The 19,192-nt window shown below is 31.1% G+C and overlaps 1 protein-coding gene across 3 annotated transcripts in view; it reads right to left on the bottom strand.

Annotated features, from left to right (window-relative positions):
• Nucleotides 1–19,192, bottom strand: part of LOC134693253 (centrosomal protein of 104 kDa-like) — a 75,649-nt gene that overhangs the window by 53,077 nt on the left and 3,380 nt on the right. The window contains exons 2-19 of one of the 3 annotated variants that reach the window (XM_063553996.1): nt 16,941–17,086; nt 16,142–16,233; nt 15,792–15,873; nt 13,323–13,461; nt 12,497–12,562; nt 12,025–12,089; nt 11,321–11,430; nt 10,024–10,235; nt 9,332–9,489; nt 7,676–7,750; nt 6,741–6,787; nt 4,579–4,664; nt 3,596–3,763; nt 3,102–3,163; nt 2,316–2,388; nt 1,721–1,786; nt 814–938; nt 358–592 (exon numbers count right to left, since the gene is read on the bottom strand). In XM_063553996.1, the coding sequence (XP_063410066.1) occupies nt 358–592; nt 814–938; nt 1,721–1,786; nt 2,316–2,388; nt 3,102–3,163; nt 3,596–3,763; nt 4,579–4,664; nt 6,741–6,787; nt 7,676–7,750; nt 9,332–9,489; nt 10,024–10,235; nt 11,321–11,430; nt 12,025–12,089; nt 12,497–12,562; nt 13,323–13,461; nt 15,792–15,873; nt 16,142–16,233; nt 16,941–17,053 (1,974 nt within the window). In that variant the 5' untranslated portion in view covers nt 17,054–17,086. Of the gene's footprint in view, nt 1–357; nt 593–813; nt 939–1,720; nt 1,787–2,315; nt 2,389–3,101; nt 3,164–3,595; nt 3,764–4,578; nt 4,665–6,740; nt 6,788–7,675; nt 7,751–9,331; nt 9,490–10,023; nt 10,236–11,320; nt 11,431–12,024; nt 12,090–12,496; nt 12,563–13,322; nt 13,462–14,973; nt 15,030–15,791; nt 15,874–16,141; nt 16,234–16,940; nt 17,087–19,192 lie in introns of those variants that run through there. The other 2 variants (XM_063553997.1, XM_063553998.1) reach the window with 2 other exon arrangements.

Genomic DNA, 19,192 nt, shown 5'->3' with positions numbered 1-19,192 from the left:
CAGTATTCAAATGTTTGATTGTTTCCTGTGTAGTTTTAACATCTTATTATACAGTACAGGTTTTACACTTTGTTGAAAGCCTCTGGGTTGTGACCTATACATGTCCTTGACCTTTAGTTACTGATCATGGCAATCATAGATAGTGATTATGTTATTGGTTCGTATTCCCTAAGGCTTATATCTCTTTTAATTTGGAAAAAACAAGCATTCTGTGAGTATTGTATGACAATACATATTCCCCTAACGGTTAAAAAATCATTGTAATGGAATGATAAAGGTTTAGATAGTGTTGTTGGCTTACTGTCTCAATGACATATTCCCTTATACCTCTTTTAATTCAGAAAGATTGAAACAAACCCTGACATCAGCTTTACTTGGTTTCCCATCGACTTTATCAAAGTACTCAAACAGCTGTCTATACAGAGTTATCTTCCTTGTTTTATCATCATCTGCTGGTAGATAATCCTTCACGGCCTGTCGGTCCTCTTTGTATATGGCTTTAATGATACGTTCTGACACGTCCCTTACTTCTCCTGCGTGATGACCTAAAGCTGCTACACAGAACTGCATTATGTTATCAATGTTTAAACCACTGCAAAAAAAAATATGAAAGAATTGGGGTTGAAAAAAGTATAACCCAAAACAGTTCCACAATTTAGAATTGAGTTTGTATGATTTTACATTTAGAGAAGTAGTGACTTTGCAGTTTGTATAACATTAATATTATCCACTCCTATTTGCCTTTACCCCTTAATTCTTTGAATAACATTTTGACAACAATTCACATCACCTCTGTCCTAATGTTTTACATACCTATTTGTTTTGATCCCTAAGTCTTTGTATAACATTTCTACAATTTCACATCGACTCTGTCCCAGTCTTGGTGCCACACTATTCTTCATAGGTTTCACAGCTTCATGGGGAACACAGTTTGTTGGCTTAAAAAATTAAAATAGCATACATATATTTGGTGGTTTTTTTTTAATTTTGGACAAAAACTATTTAAAACAAAAAAATGGTCTTTTATGTTCTAGCATAACGTCAATTTTAAAAGCCAAAAAACTAATACTAAAATGGATGAAAGTGAATATCTCTTTCTACTGTTTATCATTTTTTATCTTTCCAGAGCAGCTGAATTAAACCTAACCCTTTAGCACGGTTTCTCAATCTTATTAATATATTGTTTTGTGAGATGATATTCTTTTGATGATGTTTTGTAGCACAGATGGGTGAATCAGTCCCTTTGCCTCCAAGGAGCTTTCATTATTGTATGAAGAATTACCTGTTGTTACTTGAAATCACAGGACACCAACAACTATTGTAAATTTACCTCCATTTAGCAGTCATATCTCTCAATCAATTAGCAGTACCATTAGTTTGTATGAAATCACTTCTATTACCAAATAAAAATATTTATTCTGCTGCTTAGGAAAGTGATTTGTTACGTTAAGTCCTGTGATATGGTTTTTATTGTTTTGTTTATATAATGGACATGTTTGTGAGGTTTAAAATATAAATTATCAAATTAAAATAATGTTAATACTCAATTGTATATTTAATGAATGCTACAGTGATTACATGTGTCATGGACACATGATTTTCTGAAAAGACGTGCCGTTTCATGAACCAATGTGTCTGCTGAAAGTGTGCTGATTACTTAAAATTACATAATCCTATCTAACAAACCTCAGACTATTATTTCCTACTTTTTAAAACTAACCTTTACTTCAGGATATCTTGCCATTTCTAAAACGAAATTCTTGGCATCATCTCTATTTCTCACAGCCTGAAATAGGAAAAGATTGTGAATGTTATCTTACGGAACTTATATTCAAAGAAAAGGCAACATTGTCAAAATAGGATTCCAGTTATAGATGCTAGAATTTGTTTTGTCTTTTAAAACTTACTCTGATCTACAATGGCTTACTTTTACAAATCCTATCGATATGCACATCTACATAGTATGTCCTTATAATGTACAAAGTTTCATGAAATTCTGTTGTGTGGTTTCAGAGGAGTTGGGATGACAAGAACAGAACTGACAGAGTAAGGACAGACAGATAGACAGACGGAAGGACAGGTCAAAAACATTAAAATCTCTGCAACTAAGGTAAAAAAGTATGTACTGTATGTGAGGGGAGATAACTACTGTATTTGGTTAGAACTATGGAAAGATAATTCCTGACTATATGTGAGGGGAGATAATTACTAACTTTATGTGAGGGGAGATAACTACTGTATAGGTTAGAACTAAGGGGAGATAATTACTAACTATATGTGAGGGGAAATAACTACTGTATATAATAATTACTCACTGTATCACCAGACTTATGAAGTAAGTTTTGCATAGATCTCTCCACAGCCCAAACTGTATCTTGTTTCTGTATTCTGTAACATAAAATAGCATAAAATTCATAACTGAACCTTGATGTTAAAGGTTATATTAGCTTCAAACATACTTTCAAAGATAATTTTTTCTTGTTTTGTCTTTTTTCAATGTCTTACAAGAATTCTTCTGAAATCATTCATTTAATCAATACCTTTTTTCAGGATTGAATGATATTTTGGCTAGAACACCATCCCTACTGCACACTTTTCCAGTCAAGGAAATTATGGGGTTATAACTGTAAAAACAGCCCCAATTAAATACCATATAACCACATCAGTCACTGTTAGCATTCAATTGGTTAAAAGACATCTGACAAGAAAACTAGAACCAGACATTGATATATTTTTTTTAAAGTCTGTTTTACCATGTTTTACTTTATTACAAATCAATAATTTTGACAAAGAAAAACCAATTGTTGCCATTGCTTATGCATGGCTTTCATAATATCAATTTCAAGAGATTAAAATAGTATTGGAAAAACATTGTCTTTATGTTATTACACAGACTGAAACTATAAAACCTTCTCATATTCATGGAATCTTACTACAGCAGCTGGAATCAATAATTTTTTCAGAAAGACAGCTTAAGTTTGATTGGACATACATTAGGCTTACAGGCCTCTTTTAAAATAATGGAACAGATGCAAAAAAAGTTAATGACTGACGAATGTGTTGGATGTGTGCAAGTACACAGTTTATATTAACCAACTTACTTGTGTTTAGGTACATATTCTGTTAAAATCATTTTCAACAAGTGTAGACCTGCCTTGAACACCTGAAAGGAAAGAAAATGGCAGCTTTAATTACCCTATAAATAAAATCATGCCATAAAACATATATTTTCATTTAATTATTGTGCAAACATTTCCTCTTTTATTGGCCAATCGCTAATAAAATGAAAATGATTAAATAAACACTTTTGCGACGATAAAACACATATTCTGCTCAAATCATACAAGGAAGTATGACATGTCAATTCACAACATACAGTGTAAATGAAAATACAAACCAACGTAATTAGTTCTTTGTATGTATAGAGATTTATACATATAAAGTTCATTTCAATAAATTGTGCAATAAAAAAAATCTGTAGTCCTTAAAAGAAAAATACCAAATTGGCGTCTCATAATGTATACCCTACATCTATTGTTCATATGAAAAAGGACTATAAGGGTTATACAAATTGTATTATAAACAAGTAACTTACTGCATAAACTTTATCATCTATTGCTTTTTTGACAAGGAATATAGTTGCTCTTATCATGGACTTAGCTTCATCTTTTGGTGCCGTGGCCGGGAGATCCTGCATCTGTTTATAAACAGCTAGCAAGGCATCTTCTCTGTATGACCAAGTTTTACTGTAAGCTTTGGACACCTTTAAGCAAAACAAAAACAATTTTAACAATATAATTTTCCTTAATCCACTTCTACTGCTTATATACTGAAAATATTTTGCAAGAAGACAATTTTACACTTGATTGTTTGTAAATCTTAACATTACCTCCCTTTACATACAAAATCTGCTCCTATTTTTTTTTTTTAGAAATTTTTGGAAGAGTAGTCATTTAGTTTAAAATTTTAAATTACTACCTTTAAGCTGTAAATTCTAAAGAGGGTGGTAAAGGTTTTATTTTATGCAATGTGTTATGCCATTTTTATTTCACGTGCAGCTGTGAAAAAGGTTCGTTATTCACTGTGTTTCGTGAAATCGGAAAAAAGATCAATGTGCAAATTTTTTTTTAATTGTTCGTTCATCCTGAAATGGAAATTTTATTTCGCGTTCTTCTGTGCAAATACATCCGGATCCCCTTTACGCCCCTCTTTTAAGGTGGGTTCAATTGACATGCATTTTACATGAATATAAAACTTGCTTTTTTCATTAATTGCTTGTCAAAGTTCTGTTTCAATGGTGCCAACAAAATATTGGTAGATATATCTCTATAAATTGCACTGAGTAACAAGTTAGATTTATTAAATGAACTGTATCACTGTTTGTTCCTATGTGCTCATAAACATAAAATTACTTTAAAATCATGTATTTTTGTGGGTACCAAATTTTGTTTGATTTTATAAAAAACAAACTTTCATGAATACTTTTATAGAAATTCTAAAAACAAAAAGATAAAACATGGAAAATAAGGGAGATAATCACACAATGAAAAGAGGTCAGGGAAATAATCACATACATACCAGTTGTTCGCCAAACACATCAATGGCTGCTGAAGCTTCCCTCAGATCTTTCTCTGTCAATGGTTCTGGTTCACCAGTTATTCCAACTGAAATTTACAGAAAAAATTACATGAATGAAATCTCCTTGGAGGTAAAGGGACTGATACAATCAAGTCAATCGTTCTTGTTCACTATTTATTCCCACTGAAAATATACATATTCTTCATGAATGAAATCTCCTTAGAGGGCAAAGTAACTGTTTCCTCCTTCTTTGCTACAAATCATCAACAAGAATGTGTTCATAGTACAGGGATGCCCCATCAGCACTATCATTTTCTATGTTCAGTTGACTGTGAAAATGGGATGAAATCTCTAATTTGGCACTTCAACTTCATCAAAAAATCAAAGAGCTGAATAGCTCTGAGGGGAAAGACGGACCTTGTTTCTATTTAATTATGTTTTTGGAAAGGGGGGGGTATCTTTTGATAGTTTTCATATGAAGAATGAAAAATGAAAAAGAGAACAGCTAGAACATGTAGAAAGGTTGACAATATTGAAATCAATTGTTGTTTATGTTATTTCCTTTCCTTAGTTTAGGATTCAATTTGGACCAATGGAAGAGATCTGCATCTTCTAAATCTAAACATTTGATTAAAGTTGATAGCTAATTATCTAAAACTCAACTGAATTCTGTCATTTCACAACAACTACAATTTTTTTTGAAATCTTGATTGTGTACCACTGAACTGCAGGCTAGGGCCATTTTCCATTTTTTGTGACAGTACTCTTGGATTTTAAAGTTTTTTTCTTTAGAAAGTGTGGACTGAAAAATCTATTCAGTTTTAAATTTCCATTGTTAAAGTTCTGAGTTACAACTCTCATCACAGGGAAACAGGTACTAATAAAAAAAACAATATGAGTGATGTAAACTGTGTGAAGCTTGTTTCCAAATCTTAATTTTGAAATATTTGTAAATAATAAATATGTTTAAACTACAAAATTCAAATTTTTATTATTTTTTTTTTTACCATTACAATGATTATGTAGGTACACAAAAAATTTAGTTTTAATAGAAGACTACTAATCCAATGAAATGTCACATTTGAAGTGTTTAAATACATTAACTTTTATTTTAGTAGATAATTACTCATCAATTGAGATGCTCCTGAATTGGAGGAAGATTCTCAGAATTTTTACAGAAAAAAGTGGTCTCACTAATTAGGGACAAGAAGAATTTTAGCGACAAGAAGAAGAATTTTTTCTTGTCGCTAAGAAGTCTTCTTGACGCTTCGTGTCGCTTTTTGACACTTCTTGTCTCTAATTAGGGAGACCCGATAAAAGTAATAAAATCGTTTCTTTCCCCTGTCTCATGTAAACCCACGATCTTTGTTTATTTTGAAAGTTGTTAACCTACAAATTAAAGTATTGCATGTTGATGTTTAAATCATCTACAGTTTTAAAACAATATTATGTTAAGATTTAACAAATACAAATTTGTAATTAGTGCATGATCTCTAAGAATGATTTAAATAACCAGTGAACTGGTGAAGGATGTCCCTGCTTCTTCCAAGAATGACGTCACTATAAAATACAATGTAGGTTGGATATATTTAGAATATCTCGTCATACTAATTTTTCCGGATTGTAAAATAAACGTAAATAGTGTAAAGGAGAGTTCAAGATACGATAATTTCGTGAGAAACAGAAGGGAAATGTGTAAAAAAGTGTTTAAAGTCAAACTATTCATTTCTGGGTCTCCTTCTCTTCAATCTAAGTAAGATTTGTTGGGGGGTTTTCCACACTATAATATGTATAAAAACAAAATGATTGATGTGAGGGAGTGTCACTCTGGTCAACCCCATAGGGGATTGACGGCTTGAAGCCGTCTTTCCCCAAAAACCTCGACCAAAAACTTTAACCTGAAGCGGAACAGACCGAAGGATGCACATGCACAAACCAGAAAACATACTGCATATAAATGGGGCATAAATTTAAACATCCAAATTCTATTTAAAAAAATAGAGGCGTTTTCAAAAGACATCTTGTCATCAAATTGAAGAATACATAATCAATAGTAACCAATATTTGTTAGATTCTTTATATATCTTGGATTCAACTGAGATCAGTCATATCTAGGGGGGAAAACTCAAAGTAACAGTATTTTGTTTGTTCTTAATACTGACCTGCAGTTTCTGCTGGTTCTGGCTCCTCATCAGGAACAGCAGGAGGTCTGTGAAAAAAAGAAATTTATAGTAAAGTAAGAAATAGAGAATATTAATTATACATTCACAATAGGATTGAATATTTGATTTTGTTGACAGATAGTTGATCACAATGATGACAGGAACTAGAACTTATATGTTATGTCTATGAATAAAAAGATATAAAACATACATCAATCTGGTAGTAACCAATAGCAAAATAAGAGGAAAACAAAATGTATGTCTATGTCAACACTTTTTGGAATTTTGAACCTTAATGCTCTTCAACTTTGTACTTATTTGGCTTTATAACTATTTTGATATGAGCGTCACTGATGAGTCTTATGTAGATGAAACGTGCGTCTGGCGTACTCAATTATAATCCTGGTACTTTTGATAACTATTAACACACTATCTATAACTTCTGTTAAGCTCTAACATTCACAAAGTTAAGTAAAGTTTTAAAAATCTTCAAAATCCTATTATAAATTTTACTAATTTAAGAAAGGTCAAAGTAATAAATCTCCTTCTTTAAAAATTGTGCATAATTATTTTTATGACCTCATTATGTCAATATCAGCTTATGCCCTATTAAAACAAAACAAGACAAGAACACACTAAAACAAGGTTTTCTGAGATATTTCCATCGAATTACTTACAAAATAACTACTAAACATTACATTGTGGATTAAAGGATTATTGTATTTTCTTGTATATTTAATTTACTAGATTTATATAAGTCTGAATATATAGGACAAAATATATAGAAAATCAAAATTTGCTGAAAATTCATATTTGTGGTTCACCCTTAATAATTACCACAAAACCCACAAAAATTGGTATCCGATGAAGTGAAACCATCACATCTTTCGTGGCACACATAGAGATATAAGAATAAATTAAAATAGTTGACTTACTTGACAGGTAGAGGGCGTTCATCATAAGATGTCCTGGGAGGTGGTGTTGATGGTAATTCTCTGGGCGTGTCTTTACTAAAGTATAAAATCTATCTACTGTGATACTTAGAAAGCAAAAGTGTCATAAAAGTTCTGGGGAGGGTCAGGCTTTTACATTCTAAGTCCTTTAGTATTGTAACTATAATAAATATTGGTGGAGGACTTCTAATGCAAGGTCTGACACTTATACTAAATACTTATGTACTGGAACTATCAATTTATAAAAACTCATATACATTATATGAAATATTTTGTTTAAGAGAAAGTGAAAACAATTTCTTAAAATTATATTAAAAGTGTCATAAGTCAAAATTAGATTCGTAACATTACATTTAAGACACTTTTGTAAAATATAAATGCCAAAATAAGCCCAGCAAAATTCTAATAAATAATTCATTTATATCTTTAACTTTTTTGCTGATTAATTCCTGTTGAAAATTATTCTAAGTTAGTCAAAATAAAAAAATAAAACAGGAAAGGGAAGGATAACTCTTAACATAGACAAGGGAAATAGCTGACCAATAAAATCACCATCTCTGGATTTCTGTTAAACATGCAAGTGATAAGTGTCAAACCTTGGTAATATGTGTGTCTGACTATATTAAAACCATGGTGTTAAATATAGCAGTACTCTTGTCTGATAACAGTAACTTTAAGGATATCATGTAATAATAAAATAAATGTCAAAGACTTTATTTTCCATAACTATCAAAGAATGAAAAATATTCATTTAAAAATTTTCTTTGTTTTTCACATTAACCAGAAACTCTTTTAAAAACTATCCTTAAAGCACTGGGTATAATATAATTCTGGTAATATCTTTTGTGGTCATATATAAAGTAAAACCCATTACAATAGTTTATTTCTATTTATAGGTGTATGTGAGTATAAATAGTGCAATGTGTATTTTCTTGGTCTTTCTGACCTTATGTGCAGTTTAAGAGAGTATTTTTGCTTGTGTAAATAAGTTGTATAAATACTTTTGACTCAATATAGATGTTAAAACCCAGGTATTGAAATAAAAGAATAAAAAAGTAATCGGAAAAGATTGGTTATTTTACTTTAAATGAATGAAAACATTTTATAGGAAAATAATTAAGGATTTTTTTTATAGCTTTTTTCCTTTAATACGTAACATACAAATTAAAAATATTATCAACATTTCATGATACTTTGGTTAAAACACTTTCATATAAATTTATGGAATTGCATAACTAGGTATTATCTAATTTTTATCCAAGGAATATGAAGAAGTAATCAGTTAAAATCTTTCCAATAAACTAATTGAATCTACTAAAATAGACACTTAAGTGTTTAAAAACTGTCCGAAATCTTTGGTTACATGAACCTAAAATTTGAGGCCAAAATCAGACGGACCTACTCCTTAAAGTTGCATTCCTAAGTCATATGTATGATCTTATGGAACAGTTCTGTATTTTCTGTTTAATAAATGAAAATAACTGACTATAATATACAGTGTTCACAAAGAGTGAAGGATTTCTGTAATCTATTCTAAAAAAAAATGTTAGTACTTTTTTTTCTCTGTGTATAAAGCTAATAAAGTTTGTAAATAAACATAAACAAATTTTTGGCTATTCTAGTAAATCCTGTATATACCTTTTCAGAGCAGGCAGAGGTCGCTCATCATAAGGTGTCCTAGGAGGAGGTGTTCGTGGAGGTGACCTTTGAATTGGTGACCTTGGGGTCAACTCCAGTAATCTGGGAGGTGTGGCTTGTCGTATTGGCTCTAAATCTATAACTTGGGGGTGGCGAGACTGAAAAAGTTAATAGAAATTAAGATTTAAAATAATTTGTTACCTTAGAATATATGTAAGATTAAGTCGAATTAAATTCATACAAATTTAGACTAATTTTTCTGTCTGTGCAACTGTAAATGTGCTGCAAATAAATTGGAAAAGAGAGTAAGCATTGAAGATTTAACTATGCACAATATGTGATCTTCAAAATAAAGTGGGACAAAAGATACTAGAGGGACAGTCAAACTCATAAATCGAAAATAAACTGACAACTCCATGCCTAAAAATGAAAAAGACAAAAAGACAAACAATAGTACACATAACACAACATAGAAAAATAAAGAATAAGCAACACGAACCCCACCAAAAACTACGGGTGATCTCCGGTGCTCTGTCAAATAAATTAGTTTAATGATTTAATAAAATGTGGACACAGATATATGCCTTCCCTACCCCAGTAGTTTCTAGTAAATCAGCCAGGTTTAAGTCACTGTACATTTGTAATCTATATGTAATTTAATAAAGTGTGGACACAGATATATGATTTCCTACCCCAGTAGTTTCCAGTAGATCTGCCAAGTTTAAGTCTCTGTACACTTGTAATCTGTATTCATCCATCTGTACTTTCTTTAGTTTTGCTTTGTCGTAATCTTCATTCTCCACGGCCTGACGTTTCTCCACTTCATACTTCCCTAACTTCTCTCCAACCTTCTGTAATTCTGTTATTGCTGACTTTAATCTCTTTGCATAATCAAATCTTTCTTCTATAAGTAAATGTTTATTGGCTTTTATTAGATTCTCAAATAAAGTTGTTTTTTTAGAATTCATATATCTATTCAACAGACATCTTTTTATTTCAATAGAATTTAAATATACTTAGCATTGTTAATATTTGCCTTTTTAATAAATGAAAACTATAGATTTTTCTTCTTCATCAAAACAGAATTAGCATTTTCAAAAAGGAGTAGGTCCAGTAAGACCCCTTTTTGGCCCAAAAATATAGCAGTTTTACAAAATTGTTAAAATGTAAACTTTTAGTTATTCATTGGAAAGTAGAATGCTTCTGCTACATAAATATGGGCTGTTTTTGACAATACAATGCACATATATCAGGTAGTAGCACCATTAACAATGATTAAGTCATGCTAAATTACTGAAATCCTTACAATTCTAGCTTTTTAGTTAAATTTTAGACGGTTTCCGTGTAAAACGAAAGTGGACGCGTTCAGGTTCATCCTTAATATTGAAATGTAAGTTGTATTTGATGATAATACACAATATATATAAAGGTTGAAGATGCACACAGATGTGGCCACTTTATTACAAAAACCATCTGAAAAGTGACATTTTTCAGCATATTTGGTAGATTTTTTATATTTGAGCTTGAATCATATCATTTTTTAATGACTAAATCAGTTAAAATCTTTCACATTAACTAATTGAATCAAATGAAATATAGACACTTAAGTGTTTAAAAAGCGATCAAAATCTTTCATTAGATGAACCTGAAATTTGAGGCCAAAATCGGCACTTACCAGACCTACTCATTTCAAACTTTATCTAGTGATTATACAGCTCATCCCTAAGTTTTTTTTCTTTTGGCCTCAAATTTGTTTTATTGACTTGTCATAGAATGTGATTCTGTAAATTCAGAAATGATGGCATTTTTTTTATAATTGTGAAAAAATGTTACAGGGTTATATATGTTATAATGGCAATAAGTTAAACTTCAATTGAACAGGATTTTCTCAATATTGCAAAATTTAAAACACATTTTTGTCTAAAATTGCAATAATAAATGCACACAATAATTTCTGAATTTTCAGTTTACAGAACAATGAAATCTTACGTAGAACAGCTTCTTGTTTCTTTTTTTCCAGTTTTCTGATGATTCCAGCAATCTCTGGATCTTGGTACATGTCAAATGCTAAGTCATCTAATGGAGATATATAGTCGGGTCTAAAATAAAGTAGAATAAAGTCAGTTAACGGCTAGACAACCTCTCAAGCCTGTGGTGGAATTATTTTCCCATACAATATCACCTTATTTTGAACTCTTTCGTATTATAAGACAACTGGGACTTCAAGAAATATTGTACACAAATATACATTAGGTTAATGTCAGAAAAATATGAACTTTTAGTATGAGACTGAGAAACTGGGATAGGGCGAGGTTCTACCGAGCCCTTCCCTAGTTTTGCACCAAATACAAAAAAGTTTATATTTTTATAATATTGACCTAATATTGTTTTTATACAGCAACTTAACTAATACATTGATAGCTATTTAAATTGTAAAACTAATTTCTAACTTATTTTCATCCTTTAAGGAACCCCTGATTGCATGAAAAGGGATCCATGATGAAATTGACATTGCACAAAATACAGCTGTGTTACTATATTTAGGAAATAAAGACAACAAGTTGCAGTATAGATATAATTTATCATGTGAGTCAAAGTCATTTTATAGAATGTATTACCTTTTTCTTGTAAATATTCTAAATAAATAAAAATTTGAATTGACAGCAGTCTCAAACCAATTATATATAACTTACTTATTGTACGTATCTAATCCTAAATCATCAAGTTGTCCTTTTCTATCTGGGTCAAGATAATATTCCTGCAATTATAAAATATTAAAATCACAATGAAATATGAGATAAAAAGGTGTCCAAGGTCAAAATAATATTTCAACAATGAAATTTAAAACTAACATCTTTTATGTATTTAGATTTGATTTAAATTTGCAATCAGGAAAGATAATTTATTAAAATCATAAATCAAGATATATATTTATCCAATGAGAAATCAGAGATATGACTCGCCTGTCTGTAGAAAATTCCAAAATAAATGACAATCTGATCGACACCAACATTGCGAAAATTCGAAGTTGCTGAATTATGACCTAGGGGGGGCAAAGTTTTGAATACCTAGTCCTAGGTCTTGCTTTCCACCACTTTCATGGCAGGGGGGAAAAAATTATCATATGAATGTGAATCAAAGTTCTGAATTCTATTCTATACTTACAGGGTCCATAAAATCTGATGGTCCTTTCAGTGTTTCTCCTATCACATTTATTGCTATAATTCCAACCTGAAAAATAGAAGTATATTTTATATTGAAGGCCTAAAACTCAATATTTTTATCTTATTTGTGAATATCAATCTAAATTGTAATTAGTCAATATTAGATATATACCTCTGTGTTTTAACCATGTAGATCCACACAATACTTCAAATTATCATACATTTTTAGTATGAATGTTGAGATCCATACCTTATAATTATATATGTTGTCATATAAAAAAGAAAATGCGGTATGATTGCTAATGAAACAACTCTCCACAACAGACCAAATGACACAGAAATTGATATGATTTTATTCTCATTTGGAGTAGAATATATATACCCATCCTTGCAAAGCTACAGAAACTCAGCTGCATATTTTTGGTAAAGTTTGTGTTGCTTAAGTTTTAAATGTAGTGTGTTAATGACTTGGTTGTCTTGTTTTTTTATAAATTTTTTTGTCAGGTTCTCTTTTACTTTAATCATATTTTTGAATGTCCCTTTAGTCTATTTATATTGTAAGATAAAAAAACATCATTATAAATATCATATTTGTTGATATGGTTTTATTTAGATTAACTTGCCTGATTATAAATATCATATTTGTTGATATGGTTTTATTTAGATTAACTTGCCTGATTATAAATATCATATTTGTTGATATGGTTTTATTTAGATTAACTGACCTGATTATAAATATCATATTTGTTGATATGGTTTTATTTAGATTAACTTGCCTGATTATAAATATCATATTTGTTGATATGGTTTTATTTAGATTAACTGACCTGATTATAAATATTATATTTGTTGATATGGTTTTTATGAATGTTGAGTTTCAGGTACAGGCCTACAGCATCCACGTGTACAGACTTGAGTTCTCTGGCCTTAAATCCTGTTTTTTCATTGTCTGATAATGATACATATCTGCGGAAGAGAGAGAAAACATCACTGAAGATAACAAACATATTAGTTAGTTAATATCACTATTTCACAAAATTTTCCTTTGATCATACTGACTACTGACTAGAAACTAAGGGGACAGTCCGGACACGTGCCCTTGTCAAAGCAAACATCAATAAAATATAGTAAAATAGCAATAAATAGATTATCATTGGTCATCTCAACTCAATTGCTTTTCTCCCTATCACTGTACTGGCTCAAGCGAGAAAATCAATTCCATTGAGGTGATTAATGTTAATGTATAATAATATAAATTAAAATAAGAAGATGTGGTTTGATTACCAATGTGGTAACTTCTACCAGAGTTCAAATGATGTGGAATTTATAAGTAATTATAGGCCAGCATACATTCACAACAATGAGAAAACTTGTTCAGTTTATTTTGAATTTAAAGGTCCAACATGGAAAATGTGAAACAATTCAAACTAGAAAAATTACTGTCAATTCATAGCAATGCAATTTACAATAACAAAATGAAAGGCAAAGAATTAATACAGAATATAGTGGTTTAATACATATTTTGTAGTGTAAACTAGAAAATATACTAGTTTCTGTACAATTTTTGTTCAATAAATCCTTGGGAAATGTCTGTGTTCTAATAGGTGGACATCCCATCTCCTCTCCTCAAAAGTTAATTTTCACATTAATTGATTGAATAAGCCTTAGATTATGTCTTTGGCTCAAATGGGAAATGAGATGCATCCATCTAACAAGATACACAAGTCATTACACAGAAGATAGAGGAAGGGGAAGTAATTCAGTACTGACCCCAGTCTTGTATATTTGGCATTCTCCAGATTAGAAGGGGAAGTAATTCAGTACAGACCCCAGTCTTGTATATCTGGCATTCTCCAGATAAGAAGGGGAAGAAATTCAGTACATACCCAAGTCTTGCATATCTGGCAATCTCCAGATTAGAAGGGGAGGAAATTCAGTACATACTCAAATCTAGCTTGTACATCTGGCATTCTCCAGATTATGTAAGGGGAAGTAATTCATTACATAACCAAGTCTTGCATATCTGGCAATCTCCAGATTAGAAGGGGAGGAAATTAAGTACATACTCAAACTTAGCTTGTATATCTGGCATTCTCCAGATAAGGTAAGGGGAAGTAATTTAGTATATACCCAAGTCTTGTATATCTGGCATTCTCCAGATTATGTAAGGGGAAGTAATTCAGTACATACCCAAGTCTTGTATATCTGGCATTCTCCAGATTAGGCGACTTATCAGATTAGGTAAGGGGAGGTAATTCAGTACATACCCAAGTCTTGTATTTCTTGCATTCTCAAGATTAGGTGACATATCAGATTAGGTAAGGGGAGGTAATTCAGTACATACCCAAGTCTTGTATATCTGGCATTCTCCCGATTAGGTGACTTATCGTATGGGTAAGGGGAAGTAATTCATTACATACCCAAGTCTTATATCTGGCATTTTCCAGATTAGGTAAGGGGAAGTAATTCAGTACATACCCAAGTCTTGTATATCTGGCATTCTCCAGATTAGGTGACATATCAGATTAGGTAAGGGGAGGTAATTCAGTACATACCCAAGTCTTGTTTATCTGGCATTATCCATATTAGGTGATATATCAGATTAGGTAAGGGGAGGTAATTCAGTAAATACCCAAGTCTTGTATATCTGGTGTTCTCAAGATTAGGTGACATATCAGATTAGGTAAGGGGAGGTAATTCAGTACATACCCAAGTCTTGTTTCTCCAGATTAGGTGACATATCAGATATAAGAAGGGGGAAGGGGGGTAATTCAGTACATACCCAAGTCTTGTATATCTGGCATTCTCCAGATTAGGTGACATATCAGATTAGGTAAGGGGAGGTAATTCAGTACATACCCAAGTCTTGTTTATCTGGCATTATCCATATTAGGTGATATATCAGATTAGGTAAGGGGAGGTAATTCAGTAAATACCCAAGTCTTGTATATCTGGCATTCTCAAGATTAGGTGACATATCATATTAGGTAAGGGGAGGTAATTCAGTACATACCCAAGTCTTGTATATCTGGCATTCTCCAGATTAGTTGAAATATCTGATTATGTAAGGGGAGGTAATTCAGTGCATACCCAAGTCTTGTATGTCTGGCATTATCCATATTAGGTAAGGGGAGGTAATTCAGTACATACCCAAGTCTTGTTTCTCCAGATTAGGTGACATATCAGATATAAGAAGGGGGAAGGGGGGTAATTCAGTACATACCCAAGTCTTGTTTCTCCAGATTAGGTGACATATCAGATATAAGAAGGGGGAAGGGGGGTAATTCAGTACATACCCAAGTCTTGTATATCTGGCATTCTCCAGATTAGGTGACATATCTTCTGGGACATCACCAACAAAAAATTCTATCTTGGTTGCTGAAAAGATATTTGATTAATATATATAAATATATAGAATGTATATAGTTTACCATCTTTGCCCCAAGTTTATTGTTTTCTTTTTGGTATAAAATTAAAATAAAGATCCACTTCGTTACATCTTGTGATCAATTTATTTTGCTGTTACTGCCTATTTTTTGGATACAGAGAAAAATATGGACCCATGTATGAGAAGAATTTATAACTATTTAAAAACATGTTTCCATTTGATGAGGTTTAAAGTTAAACCAATGATTTAAAGCCTCACCTATAAGATACTGGTGAGACAAAATTTGTATTTTGCGTAAACGACATCGTTGGTCCAACTGTAGCACAATGTCTTGTGGGTACAAACAATATCTGAAACAATTTAAAAGATAATTAAAACTTCAGATTAGTTTATTAAAAAGTTGAACTGTTAGATACTTTCAACTAATGATAAACCTGATGTGAGTATTTGGGTGACAGGTAGTTGATAAGTGAAAGGAGTGAAAATGGGAACGTGAAGCATGCCACATAAAGTTTGATACCAAATTGTTGGTAGCAGTGAATCACGGTTCCTAAAAAAACATTAAGAAAAAGTATGTGTCCCCAGTACACAGATGCCCTATCTGCACTATCATTTTCTATGCTCAGCGGACCATGAAAATGGTGGAAAATCTCTAATTTGGCATTAAAATTAGAAAGATCATATCTTAGAGAGAACATTTGTACTAAGTTTCAAGGACTTCAACTTTTACCTGAGGTAGGACAGACGGATGAACAAAACAGACAGATGCAAAGACCAGAAAACATAATGCCCATTTAAATGGGGCATAAAAAATGATGAAATTTCAGACTTATGGATGAACAGACAGGGGTAAATCAGTTGTCCACCCTCTTTTAGGAATGGGGTACAATTATTTTAAAGAGTGGATGTCAAATGTAATTATTACAAGTTACATAAATCATCATTATGATAGATCGATCATTCAACATATTATAAAAACAGGCAAACTTCATAATCATGATAATGGGGCAAATCAAATAACATTAAAAACTGAATCTAAACGTGCTATATTAATTACCTTGATGCCTGCCATCCCTTGGTCAAAGGACTATGGTAATTAAGTTCTGATGCTCTGTAACTTTCGTCCTGTCCGGAGGCATGAATCACTCTGAAGGGTAACTTTCTAGGCATATTGTTTCATTCCATTAACAAAAATAATAAAGTCTGAAAATCAAATATTTATATATTTACAAATATATCATATATCTATAATATACATGTACATGTAAAACAGTAATTAATTTGTTCACAAATTCATAAATAGGTTTCATTTCATGAAGTTAAGCATATTTTTGGGGTAATTGTCTGAAGTGTTGTCTTTAATTTTATAAATCATATGACAAAGCCTTTTGACAAAGGTTAAGTGATCTACATTGTAGATATTTAAAATTTATATGCTCTGTGTGAACAATACTGTTAACCTACAAACTTTGTCTACAGAATCATGACCGACATAACAAACATTTTACACATATGTATACCACTGTGACAGTCAAATGTAAGTCACAATGTTCACAAACTCTGGGATGTTAAATTGTAAATAATAATGTTTGCACTTTGAAATTATATTTATCTTTAAACTAAATTCGTTGATGTCTTGAATTTGTCTTATAAATGTTTAATGAACATGATGAAGTGTCTATTAAGTGATACAATAAAATTTGAATTATTTATCATAATTTGAGAAGATTCAACAATACATAGCCATTTCATGCATGAAAAAAGCTTACTCAAGAAATGACTTAAAAGATCAAGTCTGGGGACACTTAATTAAAGTCTCATTTTTGTAGGAATAGATGAAAAGCTTATAGTATCATATGATTGTTTATAATCAATTAGAAAGTTAAGGATCTGGATGTTTCTCAATCAGTTATAATTGAAATCATTTAAAAATATATACCTTTTCTTATGAATACAAAACTTACAAAACCTATTGATGTAATTCCTACAATTTTGTATGTGTCCTTGTCCATGTTGTCTATATATTGATTGTACATTATTGTTTATTAATATTTTATGATCTCAGTGAAGTTGTTCATAGAATCAATAAATCACTTTAAAAGTTTCAAGCAGCTGTCCTTACTGTATGACTATTCTATGTATAAACTCTATAAACCTTAAAGACTTTTAATGATGCATGTACAAATTAATGATACATGTACAAATTAATGATACATGTACAAATTAATGATACATGTACAAATTAATGATACATGTACAAATAATGTTTCACTGTTTCAATTCACTGATTCCTGACCTTAATGAATTCAACCTACACTTCAGTCATCAGGATAAAATTTTAAATTACAGGCCCCAGAACACTAGTAGATTCTGTTGACCTGAAGAGATGATTTCTACAAGACTGAAATCAATTTAACAAGCCTGGGCTGCTGTGCCTGTGGTTCAGCATGAAGTGTATGCAAAATCAAAAAAATAGGTTAGAAACCAGCATTTATCATATTTATATGATGTTTGTGTAATCTTCCATTAATTTTCTTTAAAATTTACAAGTTTGTATAATTAGCAATGATAAGAAATTTTCTCTAATTTTTGTACTATTTTCACATTTGTTGATCAGTGTGAGAAAAATATTTCTCCTCACTAGTGAAAAATCTGTTCTCAGAAAATAATTAGTCAGAATTTTATTATGGCATCAAAATGTTTTGTTTTCTTCTGAATTTACCTATTGTGACGACCATGTTTGATGACGTTGCATATAAAGAACACAAGTTTCTAAAAATCTTTGAAAAAGAAAGATAAAAATCATCAGAGAAACAGATTCTGACACTGTAACTCCTGTATTTTAATATTTCTCCACTCTCAACATTATTTAAAAACTTGGAAGCCTCTCACCCGTGGGCATGGGTGAACACTGACTCAGTGACTGACATTATAATTCATCAATAAATTGGGGTCGCAATTACACTCTTTGGAAGGGTTACTTTTTCTTTAGATATATCTTTTTATCCTAATTGTGCTGACGCATTTTGTTTAAATTCTGTTTGGGTCTATGTGTAATTGTGTCCTATGGTTTATTTATTTTAAATACTCTTGCATTTAAAACTTTGACCGATGATGAACAAAATTATCTTGTATTTAAAGGAGAAATCCAAAGACTTAAAACAATACAAAAAGAAATGTTAAAATTTATTTAACCCTTTCCTCCATAATGACGCTTTTTGACGCCACCCCCTTTACTCCATAATGACGCCTTTTGACGCCTATGTAGGACCTCAGTTGAAACGCTTTGACTACAAAATGTCTGCATCA

Source organism: Mytilus trossulus, chromosome 12 (genome assembly GCF_036588685.1).
Source record: "Mytilus trossulus isolate FHL-02 chromosome 12, PNRI_Mtr1.1.1.hap1, whole genome shotgun sequence".
NCBI lineage: Eukaryota > Metazoa > Mollusca > Bivalvia > Mytilida > Mytilidae > Mytilus > Mytilus trossulus.
Note: the sequence above shows the minus strand (reverse complement) of the source record. Positions and strands in the feature narration are given on the sequence as shown.